This window comes from Lithobates pipiens, unplaced genomic scaffold, assembly GCF_037356315.1.
Source record: "Lithobates pipiens isolate NorthernLeopardFrog02 unplaced genomic scaffold, aLitPip1_a1.2 Scaffold_1, whole genome shotgun sequence".
NCBI classification, from domain to species: Eukaryota; Metazoa; Chordata; class Amphibia; order Anura; family Ranidae; genus Lithobates; species Lithobates pipiens.
In genome coordinates this window covers 9916996-9937362 of record NW_027507685.1, presented here as the reverse complement: position 1 = coordinate 9937362, position 20367 = coordinate 9916996, and the positions used below count along the sequence as shown (strand labels likewise).

Genomic DNA, 20367 nt, shown 5'->3' with positions numbered 1-20367 from the left:
TGTGCTGTCCTGGCTGTGCAGCAGTAAAGGATTAAGCTTACCTGGCTTATAGAGGACTGGGAGTTTATGTGGTAAACATCCATAGTACTAGCAGAGTCAAATAAATTGGGCGGATAGGTTACAGGTGATCGGGGGTGATGAGTCTTGCTGATTGCTTGTATGCCTGACGTGCGTCAGGACTCGTCTCCTCAGACAATCCCCCGGCCCAGGAGGAGAGCAAAAATACCCAAAATTTGATAGAGGAATCTGTATCAATAGTATTAAGAAATATCCATAGTGGATAATGAAAATGCAGGGGTAGACATGGGGAGGAAAAGGGAAAGAGATGGGGACTAGTATGGAAATTGTACCTCTGTGGTCAGTTGAAAGGACTAATTGCTATTCCTGGTCATATGGATGGATGGGTAGATTGTCAGAATGTCTACCATAGGTGGATATGTTTGATGATGGGGGTTTACATGTCCCTTTCGAAGCCTCCAGGGGAGAAACCCGGTTAAAAGGGCTTTAACTTGAAGGCCTCGTTGAGGCCTGGTGGGGAGGTGGCATTTAAATCAGAAAGCCACCTCAGCTTGCGCCATAGGAGGAGCTTATTAAAGTCCCCTCCTCATGCATTGGGGTGTATCCGGTCCAAAACCAAAATGGACACGCTTGGAAAATGACCAACCGTGGGTTTGTGCCACGTCTTCCCAAAGGGAGGTCGGAATTGCTGGTTTGCATAGCCGCAATGTAGCGATAGGAGGGGGTAGACAACACCCGTAGTCTGACAGTTGGCAAAGTGTCTGGGGGTAAAAACCCAACCATTGTGCAATCGTATGTTTGTTTTTTCTGGCGTCCATTTATTTACAATAGGCACAAGATCCACAAGAGAATGTGCCAAGGAGTTTACAAGGATCACCTTGGCAGGAGCCCCGGAATTCGCTTTTAACTAACAGGTCACCCACAGACGAAGCACGTCTGTAGGTGACTAAGGCAACAGGAGCCACCAATGGTCTCACCCTGGGATCAGAGGTCAGAAGGTGCCAGTATTACCCAAAAATGTGTTTAAGTTTGAGGTGATCATTAGAATAGGTAGTGATAATCCTACTACCCTTGTTATTGGTAGATTTATCATTTTTGGGAAAAAAGAAGATTGTCTGTTTTTGGTTTCTATCTGATTGAATGCTTTTTTTTTTTTTTTTTTTTTTTTGAGGCATTTAGCCTCTCTAATAGATGTTGTTTTAGGCCTTTGGTCTATTGTTTAAAGTCTGCGTCATTAGAAGACATAGGTAGTCATGAATATATGAACTGCTTTTGTCCTGTGGTTTACTCCAAGAAAATGATTTTACAGGTAACCTGAGTAAACTGAGATTTTTATTTTTATATATTTATTTTTATTTTTTTGTCGCTTTTTGTAAAAGTCTTGTGATGGGCTCTTTAAACAGGTTGTTCAAGCTTGAAGAGCCTGTTTAAATATTTAACAGTAAATTCTGGCTTGCAGGAAACTCCTGTTAAAATTGGATTATATCAACATGCTATGTTTTTATTTGGCTGAAGAGGATCTGAGTGTTCAAGAGGAAAAAAATGTTCTGTTAGACTAGATTTGACAGTAGAAGACATGCCGGTAGAAACTGTGTATCTTCTTGTGAGAATGCTTCATGTCGGAAGTTTGAACTGTTGAGCTTCATCATCGGCTTGAGACAACTGATTAAAATCCCAGGCACTGCATTTAAATATTCATGCTGCCTTTGACAGTTTGCCTACTCCTTGCTAACATATTTCACAGCCAAATTCCTTGCTGTCACTTCCTGCTGTATGTCAGCCATTCATGTCAGTATTCAGTGAAGCATCCAGTTTCAGTCCTCATATCTCTGTATACGGGTCTTTGAGCTGTGTAAAATCCTGTGCTGCTGTTCTGTATTCAGTGTGTATAAAGAAAGGCTTTACAGAACTGGACTCTGTTGTAGTACAAAACACGCACTGTCAAAAGGTTCTCATCCTCGTGCCATTGTTAGTATAGTCCATTACATAATTCAACTGGCTATATGGATGAGAAATGTAACCACTTCGGACCCAGGCCAATTTTGACATTTCTCTCCTACATGTAAAATTCCTAATTTTTTGCTAGAAAATTACATAGAACCCCCAAACATTATATATTTTTTTTTAGCAAAGACCCTAGAGAATACAATGGCGGTCATTGCAACTTTTTATCTCGCACGTTATTTGCGCAGCAATTTTTTCGAACCCGTTTAAAAAAAAAAAAAAAAAAAACTCTTTCATGCTTAAATAAAAAAAAAACAGTAAAGTTAGCCCAATTTTTTTGCATAATGTGAAAGTGGAGGATACGGCGAGTAAATAGATACCCAACATGTCACGCTTCAAAATTGCACGTAATTGCATGTAAACATCCCTTGTAATAGGAATATGGCACGATCGGACCTATTTACAGTGAAATATGGGGTCAATAAGACCCCATATCTCACCTCTAGGCTGAGAAGAATAATAATAAAAAAAAAAAAACGATCATGGCTTCCTAGCCAGATCGGCACCGTTAAATTGAATACCGAGGCCGGGCGTGACGTCATAACTTCGCTCCCGGCCTCCGAACGATCATAGAGACTCCAGGGACAATCTAGTCCGCCGGAAATCTCTGATTACTTGCTGGGGCCGGCGGATCCTGTGACCGACTCACCGATGGAAACGGTGAGTCGGTAGAAGCACCGGAGGGCGGCGGGAGGGGGGGGGGGGCGTCCCCTCCCGCCGCCCGTAAGAACGATCAAGCGGCGGAACAGCCGCTATGATCGTTCTTATGGGGTAGGGAATCGCCGGCTGAAAACGGCAATATCTGAATGATGTCTGTGGCCTCAGGCATCATTTAGATATAACCACCGAAACCCCATGACGTCAATAGACGTAGTGCGGGTCTCAAGTGGTTAAACACACTGGAGATTGTTGAGGTTTAACATTATGACAGATGAATGCCTGGGCCTGTATGCGTACAATGCTTGGATGTGTCACTTGCTTTCTGTTGCACAGTGGTCAGTGGTCAGTGGTCTAAAACTTGCCTAGAGTTTCACGAATAAGTGCCTTTTTTTTCCCCTCCTTTATTGCAAAGGGATATATGAATAAAAACATGCATTTACAAGAGAATTTATAAATATCCTAAATCAGAGTGGTGCTGTGTATACATAGAAATGTAAACCTGTGTCACGTCCTAATATATCATGAAATAAAGCAAAAAAAGGAGGGGCTTATGAACTTTTTAGGCACCGTAGACAAGGAAAACTAAGTATAAAATTTTATTTCTTAAAAATTATTATACGATTCTTCATACAAACACTTTAAAACCCTGTTTCACAACAATAATCATGTTCTATATGTAACATTTGATGTGATTACCGCTAGTGTAACACTTGAAAATAAACAAGATTGAAAAGTAATTCACATTTACATCAATATTCCCGTGAATAAATCAAGGAACAGTATTCGCGGTATAATGTGTATATTTGAAGAAGGCGGCTCAACATGTTTCGCGTGCTATACAGGCTTCTTCTGGAGCTTGTATTATTGTGACTAATGGAAAAATAGAAAAACAAAATCAACATCAACAGAAAAAAAATAAAAATAAATATATATATATATTTAGTCATATTTTATATATCCATTCAAATTCATAATGGTGTATTAAGAAAAATAAAAGACAATATAAATATACGGTGTCCAAGAGACAGTCTCCTTATTTTTTATTTAGTCGAATGGGTAGGGGTACAATGTACCCCATACTCATTCACCTAGGGTGGGGGGCTGTGAACTGGGGGGGCCCTTGTTAAAGGGGGCTTCCAAATCATAAGTCCCCACCCGCAGGCCCTTGTCCTCATCAACATGGGGACGAGGTCCTTTGGGGTGGGGGACTCGGGGTCTCCCTCTACCCCAAAGCACCCATCCCCCATGTGGCCTAGTATGGTCGGGGAGAGGGGGCTTTCCTGACCTGCCGGGCTAAGTGCTCGGAAAAGGGTCGGGTATGGATCTTGGTGGGGGGTCACCCTCACGCAAAATTTTGTCAGGGTTCCCCTTCAAGATTCTCAGCACACAAGTCAGATCATCTTGATCTAAAATAGATTATAGATATATAGATATATAGATATATAGATATATAGATATATAGATATATAGATATATAGATATAGAGAGAGAGAGAGAGAGTGAGAGAGATCTATTTATCTATTTTTTTTAGATAGAGAGATATTATTGTAGGGCTTAATATCAGGCCCCTTGTGTGTCAATTATCTATGTAATAAAATCTCATCTATTTTTCATATGTTGTATGGTATACTCCCTTTGTGTGTCAGTAATGTTTGGTAACATTTCAAGTTTTTGTGTGTAGATTTGTTTACTGTATACAGATGTGGCATACTAAATATATCCCATAACTTGTATCCCGTTCTTTACTCTAAATTCTGATTGGACAGTGCATGCGTTTCGGATGACACAGAAGCTGCATTAAAAAACAAAACAAAAAAAAAACCAGTACTTCACCAGCACAGCACAGAACTGTTATTTCTTTTTTATTTTTGCGTCAGTTCCCTGTCATCACGTTCGATCAACAACGTTTATCAATAAGTATGCAATGCAAGGGCTAATTGATTTGGTAAACCTTGAATGGATTGTTTTGGATGTTCTCACTACATAGTTATCAGTAAATGTGGCTGGAATTTAATGATAATTGAACTAGTTTATCATTGACCTTACAAACACTTGAGATCTGGATTGTTATGGGGTTTATTATTGCTGAGATTGAAGACACTGGTGTTATAAAGGTTAGGGTCACGTTTACACCTTGGTCGGGGGTTGTACATTTCTGTAACTACTGTTTCAGTTGACAAAATAAATTGATTGTAAAGGATCTTTTTTTTTTAAATTAACAAACGTCTCTATACTTGCCTGCTCTGTGCAATGGAATTTCAGAGTGGCCCGAACCTCCCTTTTCTCAATTCCTCCACTGACACACCACGCTACTTTTTGTCCAGTGCCCCCATGGGAACTGACACTTGTATGTACTCGCTCCTGAGCTCCACTCTTCTGACACAGCCCCTTGTCACTGGCTTTGATTGACCGCATTGGGAGCCAATGAGCTAGGGAGACACAGAATTAATGGGAGAGAAGCGCTGCAGATGTGGATTGAATGAGGGCTCAGGAAAGTATAGGCGGGTGGGGGGTAAGTGCTGCTAAGAGGCTCAAATCATTGACTAAACATTTTTTTACCTTTAGAGCAAGAAATGCATGAAGGTAAACAATTTTTAGCCTTTAGAACCACTTTAAATGCTGTTCAGGTTAAGTTACAGTGGAAGTAAACCCATCCATAAAACCGATTCATTTCTGGGGCATGCCGGAAATGTAACACTGCTATTGGTTGTGCTCTCAAGCAAACTGTTAAACCATCCAATGGCTGGTGTCATGACTGATCACATGTGCAGCATCATGGTAGTTTTATATTAAACAGAGGGAAAGATGGCAGCTTCCTTGGCTGTAAACGACGGGATTTACTTGCACGTTAAGCAAGGCTGTATTTTGGTATAGCCCCATTCTAGACCATTTAGATAAAATATTTATTACCCCAACATTTCATGTTACTTCTCTGTGCCTGCTGTATAATGAAAAAGTATTCGGTTCTATTTGTATGCTTCCTCTGTGGGAAATCTCTGATGTTCCTACCAGAATCTCTGCTTTCCTATTAAAAACTGACCACACTAAGTAGGGAGAACACAGCATGGTCAGGTCCTCTAGCTGTGCTGGGAACTTGGCCTGCTCTCCTCCTATGATCAGACTTATCCTGATACCCCCCCCACAGCCTTTCACTGGGCAGGTCAGCATACTGTTGCTTCTCCTCACCCAGCTCTTAAGCATTCAAGAACAGAGAGGAAAAAAAAGGGGGCGGAGGGGAGGTATTGATATATATATATATTTTTTTTTCAATCTATACAGAATTGTTTTGACTTTCATTTTTGTTTTTAACTGAATGGTTTGGTTCATTTTACAAGGTGATCGGATAAATATATGCCACAGGCCAGGCATGTACTGGCCATTGGGACTAAAGGGAGTTTCCCGGTGGGCCGATGGCTCAGTGGGCCGGTCAGGTGCAGTCCTGGAGCCGCTCCTCTCTGACAGTGAGTGATCGAGATTTTACTCCTGTTAGGAGGAACAGCCGCCGTCACTTGCTGGAGAGAGCATTAGGCTTTCTGCATCCTCCAGCCTGCAGAGAGAGATAGACAGCTGACAGACGTTCCATCCTCTCTCCCCTTGTCACTTATCACATGACTGGAGAGAGGAACGAGAAGCTGCCTTCAAAACTGTGAGTACACGTGGGAGGGGGAGGAGAGGGAGGACACTCTGATTTAAGGGGAAGTGCTGATGGAGACACTAAAAATTAAAGTGGGCCGGTCATAATGAATTCCAGGGCCAAATTTTTGTCCCAGTCCAGCCCTGCCACAGGCCCTATTCATGGTTTTATAAATGACTTTGCTTTCATGATCTTTGGACACTGCAGGTAGTCCTCACTCACTGCATGTCCATGGATAATGACTACTACATCTTCCAAAATTTACATTTTTTTTTTTTCCCTATGCCACTCATTTCTCAAGTGACTCCAGTCAAATTTGTTAGACCAGCTCTTTATTTAGTGTCTCTTAAAATACTTTAGTAACAATTTCTTAACTCTAGCAGCCTAGAACATTTAGAAGAGCTTCACATTTTAAGTGTGGACACTGATCTATATTTGTGTAGAGCCCTCTCTAGAGCCATGGTCTGTATAGTAGCCGAGTGCTGGAAGGAGGGCAGCATCTGCTGTCGCTGCACCACGTTGTTCTAAAATGCCTAGCTGTGCCACTGCACCTCATTAACCTTGTCTGCTAGTAACACGTTCTGATAATGGCTCTGTGTGTGTACACTTTGCAATGTGCTAATCATAGGAGTTTGCAGTCTTGTCATTCCTGAGTGTTGTGCTTTTTCTACAAACGTGATCAAATGAAATGTTTTCAAACAACTCAATTGCCCCTTGCTCCCATTTTTTTCATCTTTTTCAAAATTCCCAACTTTTTTATTTTCAATTTCCTTTTTAGGATTGTGGAAGCTATCCAGGATTTGTTACGATTTTAAGGGCGTCCAATTTTGATGGTGGTAATAAAGCAGACCAGCTGGATTATGAGAATTTCCGTCATGTAGTTCACAAATGGCATTATAAATTAACAAAGGTAATTTTCAGCTTTAAAAATTACACAAGCAACATTTCCTGCTTTTCTGTCCTTTAAATATGGTTTTGTAAAGGCCCAATCACCTATTCTTCATTTTTTTGTTCTAGATACACTTCAGAGCAGTCATGTGTTCTATTTATTTTTTTTCCATCCTGCTTTTTTAAAGAAACACACTAGCTTTTTTTTTTTCTTTCTAATTTTGGTTTGCTTTAATTGTACATTTACATTGATCAGCCACAATATTATGGCCAGCGACAGGTAAAGTGAATAACATTTTATTATCTCATTACAATGGCATCTGAAAGTGAGTGGGATATTTTAAACAGCAAGTGAACAAGTTGTCCAATGCTGATGTGTTTATAGCCAAAACATGGGCATCACAATTTGCTGTGTATGGGGCTGCGTAGCTACAGAGTAGTCGGGGAGCCCCTGCTGACCCCTGGTCCACAACCAAAAGCTTTTACAATGGGCATCAGAACTGGACCACAGAGCAATAAAAGAAGGTGGCCTGGTCTAAAGATTTACGTTTTTCTTTTTACGTTATGTGGATGACTGGGTGTGTGTACCTTAACTGGGGAGGAGCTTGACACCAGGATGTAGTATGGGAAGAAGGTAGTGTGATGCTCTGCTGGGCAACCTTGGGTCCCGCCATTTGTGGATGTTCCTTTCACACGTACCACCTACCTAAACATTGTTGCTGACCAAGTATATCCCTTTGTGGAAATGGTATTTGCTGTTGGCAGTGGCCTCTTTGAGCAAGAAAGTGCACTCTGCCACACTGCAAAAATGGTTCCAGAATGGTTTACGGAACACCACAAGTTTGAGATGTTGACTTGACCATCAAATTCTCCAGATCTCAATCCAGTCATGTGTCTGTGGGGTGGACTGAAAAAAAATGTCCAATCCACGGAGACCCCACCTTGCGACTTACAGGACTCCAAGGATTTGATAGAGGTCCAGTGGCTTCCATGCCTTGACAGGTCTGGGCTGTTTTGGCAGTAAAAGGGGAACCTACTCAATATAAGGTTTGCGGTCATAAAGTCTATGGCTGATCAGCGTATGTTCCTTATTATAAATTTGCAGTGCACCTGCGAGTTAGCTGTGCTTTGCCATATATTATATTATGTTTTGCAGGTGTGGTGCACTTTCTAAAAGCACACCAAAACTCCTACATTTAGGAATTTTGGTGCACTTTCAGAAAGCACATCAAACTCGTAGGATATAATAGACTATGGTTCAGTGCAGCTAACCTGCAGGAAAGCCACAGGTGCGTACTGTGCTGCACCTGTGGATTTGTGTGAAAGCAGCCTAATAACCTTTATTTTAAAAGGGAGGAGGAAGAAGCATCAGCTCCTGCAGCTCCTGCAGCTCCTGCTCCTGCTGTGGCTGCATGCTTACTCCGCTACCAGCACCGACTCCAAGCACTCTAATGCTCTGGGATGGCGGGTCAACAACTCGTTGATCGCGATCTGGGCATGCTGACCCACTATCCAAGAACATGAGCTTCCGGGCCACCTGAGAGGGCTCTGTGGGTCACATGTGATTGGAGCACTCCTGATGTAGAGGTTTTTCTCAGCACTGAATCTGATTGAATTACACCTTGGATGTTTAAATGTAATTTGTGATAAAAGAAGCAGAGAGAAGAAATTGGCACGTAGAATTCAATAAATACTCCCAGTGCACTGCAGGAGGGTTGGTTGTGATTTTACCTACTACTGTGATTTACGTCGATTTAGGTAAATTGAGTGAACTCTCTCACATTTTCCAGCTGCAAGGTTTGCTGGATAGTGAACTTCTAACTGACTGCTGTATATCATGTTTCCAATAAGCAAAAGTTACAGATTCTCTATCCCCCAAAAAAAGAGAAGAAAATATACTGGTACACGGCTGATTTTGAATTGTTATTGAAGCACAAGCTGCAGTTTTCCATGTTGTCCATGTCTATTCATTTTTAAACAGCTACAACCTGTTTTGCCTGTATCTTTTTTGCAGGCTTCAGTTCATTGCCTTGAAACTGGCGAATTTACTCACATCAGGAATATTCTTATTGTACTCACTAAAATTTTACCATGGTATCCCAAAGTCCTTAATCTGGGACAAGCTTTGGAGCGAAGAGTACACAAAATCTGTCAAGAGGAGAAGGAGAAACGACCTGATCTATATGCATTGGCCATGGGGTAAAATCTTTGAGAAAAGGAGCTCTTTTTTTATTCATTTATTCTGTTATTGACCGTTTTATATTTTAGAATTTGGCAGGCTTTGTTTTCTAGAAACCAATCTGAGCAGGCCAACATCCATGTAGAGATCGTAACCCTTAAATATTAGCGGTGAGCAGGTACCTTCATGACATTGAGACAAAATTCCTGAAATATTGCAGTATCTGTTATATGTAGGAAAGCACCCACCTTTGAATTCTGATGAACTTATAATCATCAATACTCAACAGAAGTAGGCAAAAGGAATTTGGTGTGTTTTGAGTTCTTTGCTCTCAAGAGTTCTTAAAAATCAGTTTCAGTCCCATGTTAGTTTTTAGAGAGCAGTATGCCCTTTATTACGGAAATATTTTTCTAAATACATTTCTATCCTGAAAACTTTTGTTTTACAGAATTTACAGCAAAAAATGTAAACCTGAATGCTTAAGATTGCTATAATTGCTGTATACAGTGATTCAGAATATTTGTACTCCTTGGGTTCTCTTCACTTTAACGTTTAAAGCGGGAGTCCGCCGGGACTCCGCGTTTTTTGTTTTTTTTTAAAGCCAGCAGCTACAAATACTGCAGCTGCTGACTTTTAAAATAGTGACACTTACCTGTCCAGCGCGCCCGCGATGTCGGCACCCGAAGCCGATCTCTCGATCGTCTCTCAGGTGCTGCCGCCGCCATCTTGGGTATGGGAATCAGGAAATTGAGCCTTTCGGCTTCATTTCCTGATTCCCTACTGCGCATGCGCGAGTCGCGCTGCGCAATGAGGACGGACCCGCTGCCTCTGGGATCTGTGTGTTTCCCAGCAGGCAGCGGGGGACTTTCGCAAAAGGGGCGTAATCTACGCCCCTTTCCGCATTGAGCTATCCAGGAAGTGGGTGCAGATACCTGTACTGTACAGGTACCTGCACCCCCCTCCCCCCTGAAAGGTGCCAATTGTGGCGCCGGAAGGGGGGAGGATTCCAATGAGCGGAAGGTCCACTTTAGGGTGGACCTCCGCTTTTAAACATGATTTTTAATATAGAGGTAACAATTTAACACACAGCCTCACAGGAATTATATTTGGTGCATGGATGTCTTGCTGTATTTAACACTTTGTGCGAATTTCAGCTACTCTGGACAGTTGAAAAGCAGGAAACCTTTCATGGTACCTGAAAATGAATTTCATCACAAAGATCCTCCTGCCAGGAGTGTCATTCCAGCTCAAGTACAGAATGGTCCGGGTACTGTCGGTCAGTCTGTGTCACTTATGGTAAATGCAGTTAAGCCCGAAGAAAGCACTGCTGAGGATGCTGGTGAGTAATCGTATTCAGACTCTTTAATGTCATTTTACTGTTTTGATCAAAGTAATTGTTAAACTAAAGCTGTCACAAATCAAACTGTGTAAATTAGGAAAAATTGAACATATTAAACATTGAAACAAAAAGGTGTATTAAAAAGGCCCACAATACCCCACTCAGCGCCTATTTCAGCAGACCAAAGATTCAAATGATAATAATTAATATATATGACCTATCGAATTAATCAAAGTAATCGCAGAGGTCTATAGGACAGCAGCCATTTAAAATTAAAACAATCATAAAACAAGTAGTACACAAATAAAAATCAGTCCAAGTCCTGTAAATATCAGTACTAAAACGGCGCTAAAAATAAAGTCCAAAATAGCAGCATATAGATAAAAAAGTTGTGCAGAAAGGGTGACAATGGTGGTTTGATCAGCATTGTAAGGTGATAATGGTGTTTGTCATATGTGCTGTAAATACTCCATCCACCAGTATTTCACCACGTGTAGCTCGTATCCCCTTAGGGGGTTAAACTCGCCAGATAAAACTGAAATAAGCGCCTTTAAGGTTATAATCACACTCTTGTCTACCACAATTCAATTGTCATCCACCAGGGTTCGACTGCCATAAGTGCAAACAAACATGGCAGAAGCAAGCCATGTGCTCCTATCAGATAGGAGCACATGGCTTGCTTCTGCCATATTAAACATTGAACATATTGTAACCATTTGGCCAGGTACTAAAAACTTTATTTGCAGTGTAAGATGTGCATTAATCCACAAATTCTTAATTGACTTCCCCCCACCTCCTAGTTTTGTAAATCATTTGCTTTTGTGTCAATTTGTTTACTAAGATGTTTAGTGTTTTATTGTATGTATTTTTTTTTTTTTTTTTTCACAAATCCTAGAAAAATTAAAGGAAAAATCTCAGAGTGCTGCAAAAGTTATTACCAAGGCTGCTAGTGCAACACCAAAAGTTGCTGCAAACAATGGAAACAGCTCTTCAAACAGGTATGTATTCTGTTTGCTGTTCAGTGTTTGTTTTTTTTTTTTTTTTTCTCTAAGTATACAAAGCGCTATCACCACTATGTACTGTGTAACATTAAACCGTGCTTATATATTCATAATAATAAAGCATTAAGACACCAGAAAATAATAATCTGTATTTACACATCATAGATGTACGAAATCCTCAAAATTGGCAATCCATAGATTGTCTTCGAAAAAGTCTTGTTCATAAAAAATATTTAAATATCATGAATATAATATAAAATTAAACAATAATTCGTATATCTTCAACTAAGTAAATTGTCCTGTGTATAAAAAAAACAAACAAAAAAAAATAAATCTTAAAAGTCCACATCCAAAGTGAAAGAAAAAGCTGAAAATCCCAACTACACTCAAACAGATAACATACTCCATCTTCAGTGTTGAAACCACCACCAAAATCTGTTAAATCACTCACCAGAACTAATGGGTAATCATAAAACCAGTAAATGTGCATTTATATCTATTTGCAACGGTCATGGGCACCAGGGATCTTTCCACCAAAAATTTCCCACATAGTAATCCAACAACAATGAAACTCCATGCTCCAAAAGGGGTATTATAAAGGTAAGAGGGAGCGCATAGCCTAAAACCATGAAAACCTTTTTTCGATTTCGTTCATTGACAGACACAGTGCTCCATTATAAAGAACCATAGGATATACCGCCCCCTACAGGAGTAGGACACTAGGCAGGAAAATAGACTTGGCTACGCCTAGGTGGTATACACCCACCTCTCTGCTATAGGCCTTCAGTTTTTTCCTTCTGCCGAGTCAGGAGCTAATTCCCTGCTGGGATCTTTAGTCCTCTGAGCATTTTTATTTTATTTTTTCCTGGATTTTTCTCCAGTGAGATCTACAATCAACTGCCGGGCTGTGCAACCGGCTGGACAATAAGATCCAGCGGTCTCCCCAGTCTGAACAGCAAGCGCGCACAGACCGCAACTATGCGCTAGGTTGGCCGCGACACTGGACGGGGGCTGGCCCTGCAAGTTAATTGTCTCACGAGGTTGCATACGACCAAGTCGCAGCGTTCCTTATGGCCGACGGTCCCCCTGCTTCAGTGGCTAGGGGGATCTGTCTTGGAACGTTACCCCCCATGCTTCACTGGATAATTTTTTTTCCCCCCTGGATGTTGTGGTGTGGGGCGTGGCTACTCCCTGAGGTGGTCTGTCTTTCCCGGGTGAGGCCCATGCTTCTGGCTGAGGTGCTTTTTGGTCACATTGTCCCCCCTTCCACCCTTGGTTGTTACTGGGGGGGTGTCCCTTGGGCCCACCTGCTGAAGTGGTTGGGCCTAGGAGGCGGGTGACCTGACCTCTACGATAGAGGGGCTGCCTTCGGCGGCGCACCCGTAATTTAGGCCGTGACTTTGCGGCCTACCAACCGGATGCTAGGGGGCGGCCCCAGGGCTGAGGACTGCGATTTCAGATTTTTGGGGTGCCCACCCACCGTTCAGTGGCTCGGATCGGTCTGGTCCCCCCGTGGGCATCTATCGGCGCCTCCTATGTGGGAACAAAATAAAAAATTAGATTTTTGACTTTAACCATAAAATCCATTAATCGGAGTTTGACAGACAGAACCCACCCCTCTAAGGTGTTTTCATATTTCTGACACTGCTTGTTACTAAACTGAAGGCCTATAGCAGAGAGGGGGTGTATACCACTTAGGACTGCCACTAGGTGTAGCCAAGTCTCTCTCTTTTTCTGCTTAGTGTCCTACTCCTGTAGGGGGCGGTATAACCGATGGTTCTTAATAATGGAGCGCTGTGTCTGTCAGTGACCTCAGTGAAATAGATTTTACGGTAAGTCAAAAATCCTTATTTAATAAAACATCTCAATCCACATAGACAATAATACCTGTCTGTATTGCAGTATATTTTATCAGCTTGTCACCGGCCACATCCTCCGACCGTGGGTCTGGACTTGGTGTGTGTGTGTGAGGACATCACACCAAAGGCCCTGTGATTCCTCCCCTGGAGGACATCAGTTGATGAAAAGAATAGGGCAGGGCCTTTGAGGTGACTTCCATATGCATGCTAAGTTCGGACTCACGGTTTGAGGATGCGGTTGGACGGGCTGGTAAAATATACTGCAGAATAGCCAGTTTATATTGTGTAAGTGGCTAGATTTGTTTAATAACATATTTTTTATTTATGCTATGAGCTCCCTCTTACCTTTTTATAATACCCCCTTTTTGGAGCATGAAGTTTCATCGTTGTTGGATTTCTATGTGAGATGTTTTTGGTGGAAAGATCGCTGGTGCCAATAAGAACTGCATATAGATATAAATGTGCATTTGTTTAATGATCATTGGTTTTGGTTAGTGATTTAGCAGATATTTTGAAGGTGTGGAGTATTACGGAGACCAGATTTTCAGGCTTTTTCTTGAACTTAGGCTGTGGATTTTTTTGAAGAGTTTTTATGCACAGGACACTTTTTATTTAGCTGAAGGTATTATATGAATTGTTTGATCTTTAGTATATTTATCCTTTGTAAAAAACAGAATAGTATTTTCTGTTTTAATACTTTATTATTATGAATATATAAGCATGGTTGTATGGTTTATTGTTACACAGTACACACTCATTTTTTTCTGAGCCTTTTTTTTGCTACATGTTAAAATGCCCATTTTAGACATGAAGATTTTGGAATTTCACTTTCAAAAGCTAAAAAGGGCAAGTTCTGCTCATCTTCCTCTGACCATTGTGTGACACTAAATTGCAACTGCCCAAATATACCGTATATACTCGAGTATAAGGCGAGATTTTCAGCCCTTTTTTTAGGCTGAAAGTGCCCCCCCCCCCTTGGCTTATACTCGAGTCACCGCCGTCTGCCTACCCGATCAGCGTGTCGTGCAGACAGACGGTGGCCATTCCAATGTTCAAAGACCGCACCTCCCTGTCTGTGATAGGCGGAACACTCAATTTCCCAGCAGTCAGTGGTCCGCCTATCACGGACATCCGCTCATCCTCATACTACGGACGAGGGAGAGGATGTCCGTGATAGGCGGAACACTGACTGCTGGGAAATTGAGTGTTCTGCCTATCACAGACAGGGAGGCGCGGCTTTTGAACAGTGGAACGGCCGCCGTCTGTCACAGACGAGGAGGAGAATTGCGGCTTTTGAATCCTGGCATGTTTTTATGACATGCTGATACATGCTGATCGGTGCAAAATGGCACACGGAGCTGCAGAAGGACACAGAGGCTGCAGATTGGCACACAGAGGCATGCAATGGACACAAATAGGCTGCAATGGACACAGGGAGGTACGCAGATGCAGATGGGCATTGTTGACCCTCTTTTCCACTCTTTTAAGCTGTAACAGTAGCTGCTGCATGTCTCATCTTCGGCTTATACACGAGTCAATAAGTTTTCCCAGTTTTTTTGTGGTAAATTAGGGGCCTCGGCTTATATTCGGATCGACCTATACTCGAGTATATACGGTACAATGTTTTTGTAATATGGAGACTTTTAGTTATCTAGAAACTCCGCAAAAAACTGTGGTGTTAGAATGTGTTTTTTTTATTTTTATTTTTTTTTTTACATCTTGTGTACCTTTGATAGTTTTGGTTAATTGTATAATTTTCTTTCCTTTTTAGCAAAGTTACTAAAGAAAAGGAAGACAAAGATAAAATTGGTAAAGAAAAAGAGAAAGACAAGAAGGAGAAGACTCCAGCTGCCCCACAAGAGATCAAGGCACCAGGAAAAGATGGCAAAGATAAAGTAAAGGAAGATCGGGCAAATAAAGATGAAAAGCCGAGAGATGTCAAAGAAAAGACCCCGAAATCCGACAAAGAAAAAGAGAAACTGAAGAAAGAAGAAAAAACCCAGAAGGAAGACAAATCTAAAGCTACTACCACTGTTACTGAGGCAAAACTGGCTGCAGACAAGGAAAAGGAGAAGGAGCCCTCTAGAGAGCGAGATTTATTGAAGGAGTCAAAAACAAAGGAAATATCTAAAGGTGGAGATAAGACAGCCGTTGCTGGGTCCTTGAAGTCGCCTGTTCCCAGATCTGACACATCGGAGTCTGAGAGGGGTATGCTTATTATTATTTTTTTTTATTTTTTTTTCCAGCACTCTGCGTAGATAAGACATTTAAGTTGTATCTAAAAGTTATCTAAACTGATTGGCATTTGAGGGATGTTGTCGGTTTTTTCAGCTCTGCTTTTGACATCATGACTAGCAATGTACAAGTGCCCAGCATGTGCCCCTGCCTCAGCACAGTCTTTGAAAGGTTTGGTGTAATTTCACTCCTTTTTATCTACTTCAGCAGCAGGTACCCGTAGGCCTTCAGAGCTCCCACTTCGCCTATAGGGCTTGAAGCCGGAGATCAGCTGCCGCCTCTAATAAACCTTGGCGATGAAGGTGCACAAGTTCTACGCATGAGGAGATGTTTGCACATCCAGCTGGGTCCTTGAGTAATTATCTCCCTGACATTTAAATGCCCAGGACACCCCTCTTAATCCACAGATGAACCCATTGTATCTGACTGTTGTTGATCCTCACACTCCTCCTTGTGCTATTGCACAAACCAGTGCAATTTTCAAGGTCTTCCTGGGCTCCCTGTGTTTTGGGATCCCTTGTATCTGCCCATGTAGGGAATAATTTTCTAGATTTGTACCCCACTTGGGTTCCCACTTTCCTATCCAGAGGAATCCTTTATCCATGGGTACTGTTTAAGCCCTGACCTAAAAGAATAACATCGATCAATTTTTTCTGTTCCCTATCCAAGTCAGAACCTGGCCCACCAGTGTAATTCATAGGCTCCTGCTATTTGAGCATGGTGCTAGTGTGACTAACCTAGGTCCTTTTCCTGGCATCTGCCAATTGTGACACACTCAGATGAACATGCTTTGAAAAATGACAGTTTTTGGATGCTTGCGGGTAGAACCCTTTTTTTGAAGGTCCTAACACGCTAGTTCAGACTCCTTGTTCCTTTGGTGCAGGGACAGTCATTCCTTTGGCTTTGATCTCTTCTGTCCTCATCTGATCATCTGTTGTTCTTCTGTGACCTCCCCTCAGTCGTTGAATGTTCCCCCTCCCCCTCCTGCAGGGAACTTCACCTTTTCTGGCTCAGATTTGGGCATTGATCATTCAGAAGTTGTAGCCTGTTCCCAGTTTCTTCTTTTCTTCTCGTGAACTTGTCAATGAATTGCTTTTGGACATCTTGGCTGTTTGAATCCCTGTGTCCCACCATGGACGAAACTGGAATTACGAGGTTTTGTTTAATCATGCATACCTAGATGGATACGGCATCTAGCATTGTCCAGCGTCCAATGCTGCGTCTTTCCGCTGGTGCCTCTAAGACTGAGAGCAGAGTTCTGGTGACTCTCACAGGAGCACTGGGCTGTGGATGGGGCGGGATCGGCCAGATGAGTCTCTCAGCAGCTCGCTGAGAGGCCAAGCCAGTCCAGGCATGTAGGGTGGATCCCGACTCCTGGACCGGCTCTGTGACATCAGACTTCAGCCCGCCGTCTGCTGCAAACGGGTCAAAGGAGTAAAGCATGAACTATGATCCACCAGAGAAGTAAAGCTGTACTTCTCCTTTTAAGATTTGTATATGTGGCACAAAATTATTTTTATTGAAGTTTGAGGGACGCAGGTCTTACCCCTCTGTGGTCTTTCGTGGCGCTCAGCTGCATAAAACAGAGGCATTCTGGGTTGAAGAGAGACTGCATGAGTTAAAAAAAAAACATTGTGTTTGTCAATGACCCAACTGCCTGTAGGGTACAGTAAATACTAAATATATTCAAATACTGTATGAATATTGCAGAAAAATCAGCTTGGTTCATTTTTCCAAACCCTCCAACCCGCTTCCTCTCCAGTCAATAAAAACGCAAGAAAATCATGTATATAATCCTTTTTTTTTTTTTTTTTTTTTTTTTTTTTTTTTTTCTTTTCTTTTTTTAACGAGTAACTCAGTTTTAATGTGGAGAGGTAGGTGGGGTTTAAAAAAACAATTGTGGACCTTTTATTTTTATTAAAGAATTTACAGGCTTTCTGTTTTGTCCCAGCTAAAACTTTTTTTCTTTTGATCTCGGATGGTAGAATTGTTAAAACTTAACAGGTTTTTATGGCTTTTTTTCACCTCCTTCCTGTCTGGGATTCAAAACACGAGCTTGCTTGGTTGCACAGACACTTGATCTATAAAGGTTTAACCTGTACAGCAACAGGGAGGTCTCACAATTGAGCACATTTGATTACACAAATCTTTCGTTCTAATGCCGCGTACACACGGTCGGTTTTTCTAACGGCAAATGTTAGATGGAAGCTTGTTGTCGGAAATTCCGACCATGTGTCGGCTCCATCAGAATTTCCGACTAACAAAATTTTGAGATCTGGATCTCAAATTTTCTGACAACAAAATCCGTTGTTGGAAATTCTGATCGTGTGTGTACACCATTCCACGCATGCTCGGAATCAAGCAGAAGAGCTGCACTTCGTTTTTCTTGGCTCTTCGCAAGTGTTTGTACGTCACCGCGTTCTTGGCGATCAGAATTTCTGACACAATTTTTTTTTTTAGTGCCCGTGTGTATGCAAGACAAGTTTGAGCCAACATCCGTGGGGGGAAAAAAAATGGGTTTTGTTGTCTGAATGTCCGATCGTGTGTACGCAGCATTAGTATTCATAACCCAATAAAGTTCGGTTTTAGAGGGCTGTGGTTTACATTATTTTCAGACAGACACACTGACCTGTATAGGTTTGGTCCATTGGTTTGGGGTTTTTTTTTTTCCCCATTTTTAGGTCGACTTGTTTTTAGAGACCTACTTTATTTTTATTTTTGTATCTTATGCATGTTTTCTTTTTGCTTTTTTACAGAACAAAAACGACGCAAAATTGATACGCATTCTTCTCCATCACATTCCTCAGCAGTAAAGGTTAGTATAGCGTGAGGAAGGCTGTATCCATAATAGGCTGACCTTTGTGGAATACAAGAGTCCATCTTCCTTCAAGTTGGGTGCCAATAGTCTGCTGGAAAATCGCTGGAGGTTTTTTGTTTATTTTTGTTAATATTTTGTATTTTTGAAATTGCCCTATATGGACTCCAGTTTTTTTTTTTTTTTCTTTTTTACAAAGTATTTATTTTTCTAAAACCCTCAAAAAAATAAGCTCAATCTTCAAGGACCTAGCAGTCAAATATATTTTTGTACATAAAGTGAAGTAAAAATCTCTGCAAGAGAGCTTTTTCCAAAGTGCCTCAATATTTCTAAGCAGTCAGTTTTTTTTTTATTCTATAAGTGAGTGAAAAAAGCTACAAGCAAACCTTCAAGATATGTCGTGGAAATTTTTTTTTTTTTTGCGTTCAAATTTATTATTATTTTTTGTCGATGGAAGAAAGCACTGAAGATGGTGATTGGATCCTGTGGGAATGTAAAGAGTGTCTCCTGCATTCTTCAGAGCTTCATCTGGCTGAAATGTGCCTTCGAGGATAGGATCCTGAATGGTTCCACAGTCAAGTCTGGTGATCAACCAATGTGCCTGTCGTACCTGCGTAATACGGAAAAGCATGCAGCTTCTGTTGGTTGTATCCTGGAAAGTGTATGCTAGCCCCATTACCTGTTGATCCCTGCATTACCGAATAAAGCAGATTTGGCAGCTGTATAATCATCTCATCAATTGAAGAGCCAGTCCCTTGGCCATCAAGCATCATTATGTCGTGCATAGGCTGCAGTGAAGACTGGGTGGCCAAGTCCATGCACCCCTTGCTCCTTATACTGTTTGATGTTCCATTTCATTGGGATCTATTTTTGTTTTTTTCCCTTCTCTGATGAGCCACTAAAACTGTAAGTGCCCCACTTCTGTCCAGGAACATGGATTGCCAAGATGTGCCTTGCAACTGTCATGGAATTCAGCACTTTTTTTCATTTTTGTTTTTCTCTTTTGCTATTTTGGTAAGGTAATATGGTTTGACAGAACACACTTGATTACACATTGGACTTCTATAGACGCTATCACATTTTTACATTTTAATTTCATTTAATAACTTTTAAAAGCTTTAACATTGGCTACCCAATTGGGTGCCAAAGAGAGCTGCAGTTTTAACCTTGGTTAGCTTTTTCAAATTTTTTTTATTTTAATTTTTTATTTTTTTTTTATTAAACACACTTCTCTTATTACATTGTTTTTTTATTTTTCTATACAATGGGACACAAATTTTATTTCTGTGCAATGCATATTTAATTTGTTTCATTATAGTATATAGTTGTTTCCATGTTGTTTTTTTTTTTTTTTGTTCAGTATTAACAGCATCAAAAGATTTATTCCCTCCCCCCCCCCTCTCAAAGGAGTAGCTGTATTGTCAAGGTCACAACCATGGCCCTGGTTACTGACAACTATGCCAGCTTACGTGTCATCTCCATTCATTTTCTACAGGACAACCTCAGTGAATTTAAGGACTCTTCAGCAAAGGTTTGAACTACTTATATTATATTGTAATTTTCTGTCTAACATTCGTATAGTTATATCAATGCAATAGAAGTCCATTTGGTTTATATATTGACATGATCTATTTAAATGTATAAAATCAAGGAAACACTGCACTGCCTAAAACAAAATAGAAAAATGGCTGCTAACACAACAACTGGATAAGATTGTTTCAAAGGTAAATGGATA

At 41.2% G+C, this 20367-nt stretch overlaps 1 protein-coding gene across 2 annotated transcripts in view; it reads left to right on the top strand.

Moving 5' to 3' along the window:
• The window catches only part of THOC2 (THO complex subunit 2), a 196926-nt gene that overhangs the window by 106300 nt on the left and 70259 nt on the right, over nucleotides 1-20367 (top strand). The window contains exons 27-33 of one of the 2 annotated variants that reach the window (XR_013272430.1): nucleotides 7095-7226; nucleotides 9219-9403; nucleotides 10538-10722; nucleotides 11618-11720; nucleotides 15354-15790; nucleotides 18574-19646; nucleotides 20040-20163. Coding sequence is in view for 1 of the 2 variants with exons in the window: in XM_077478429.1 (XP_077334555.1) it covers nucleotides 7095-7226; nucleotides 9219-9403; nucleotides 10538-10722; nucleotides 11618-11720; nucleotides 15354-15790; nucleotides 18574-18632; nucleotides 20128-20163 (1137 nt within the window). In the remaining variant the exon portion in view is untranslated. The remainder of the gene's footprint in view (nucleotides 1-7094; nucleotides 7227-9218; nucleotides 9404-10537; nucleotides 10723-11617; nucleotides 11721-15353; nucleotides 15791-18573; nucleotides 19647-20039; nucleotides 20164-20367) is intronic. The other variant, XM_077478429.1, reaches the window with a different exon arrangement.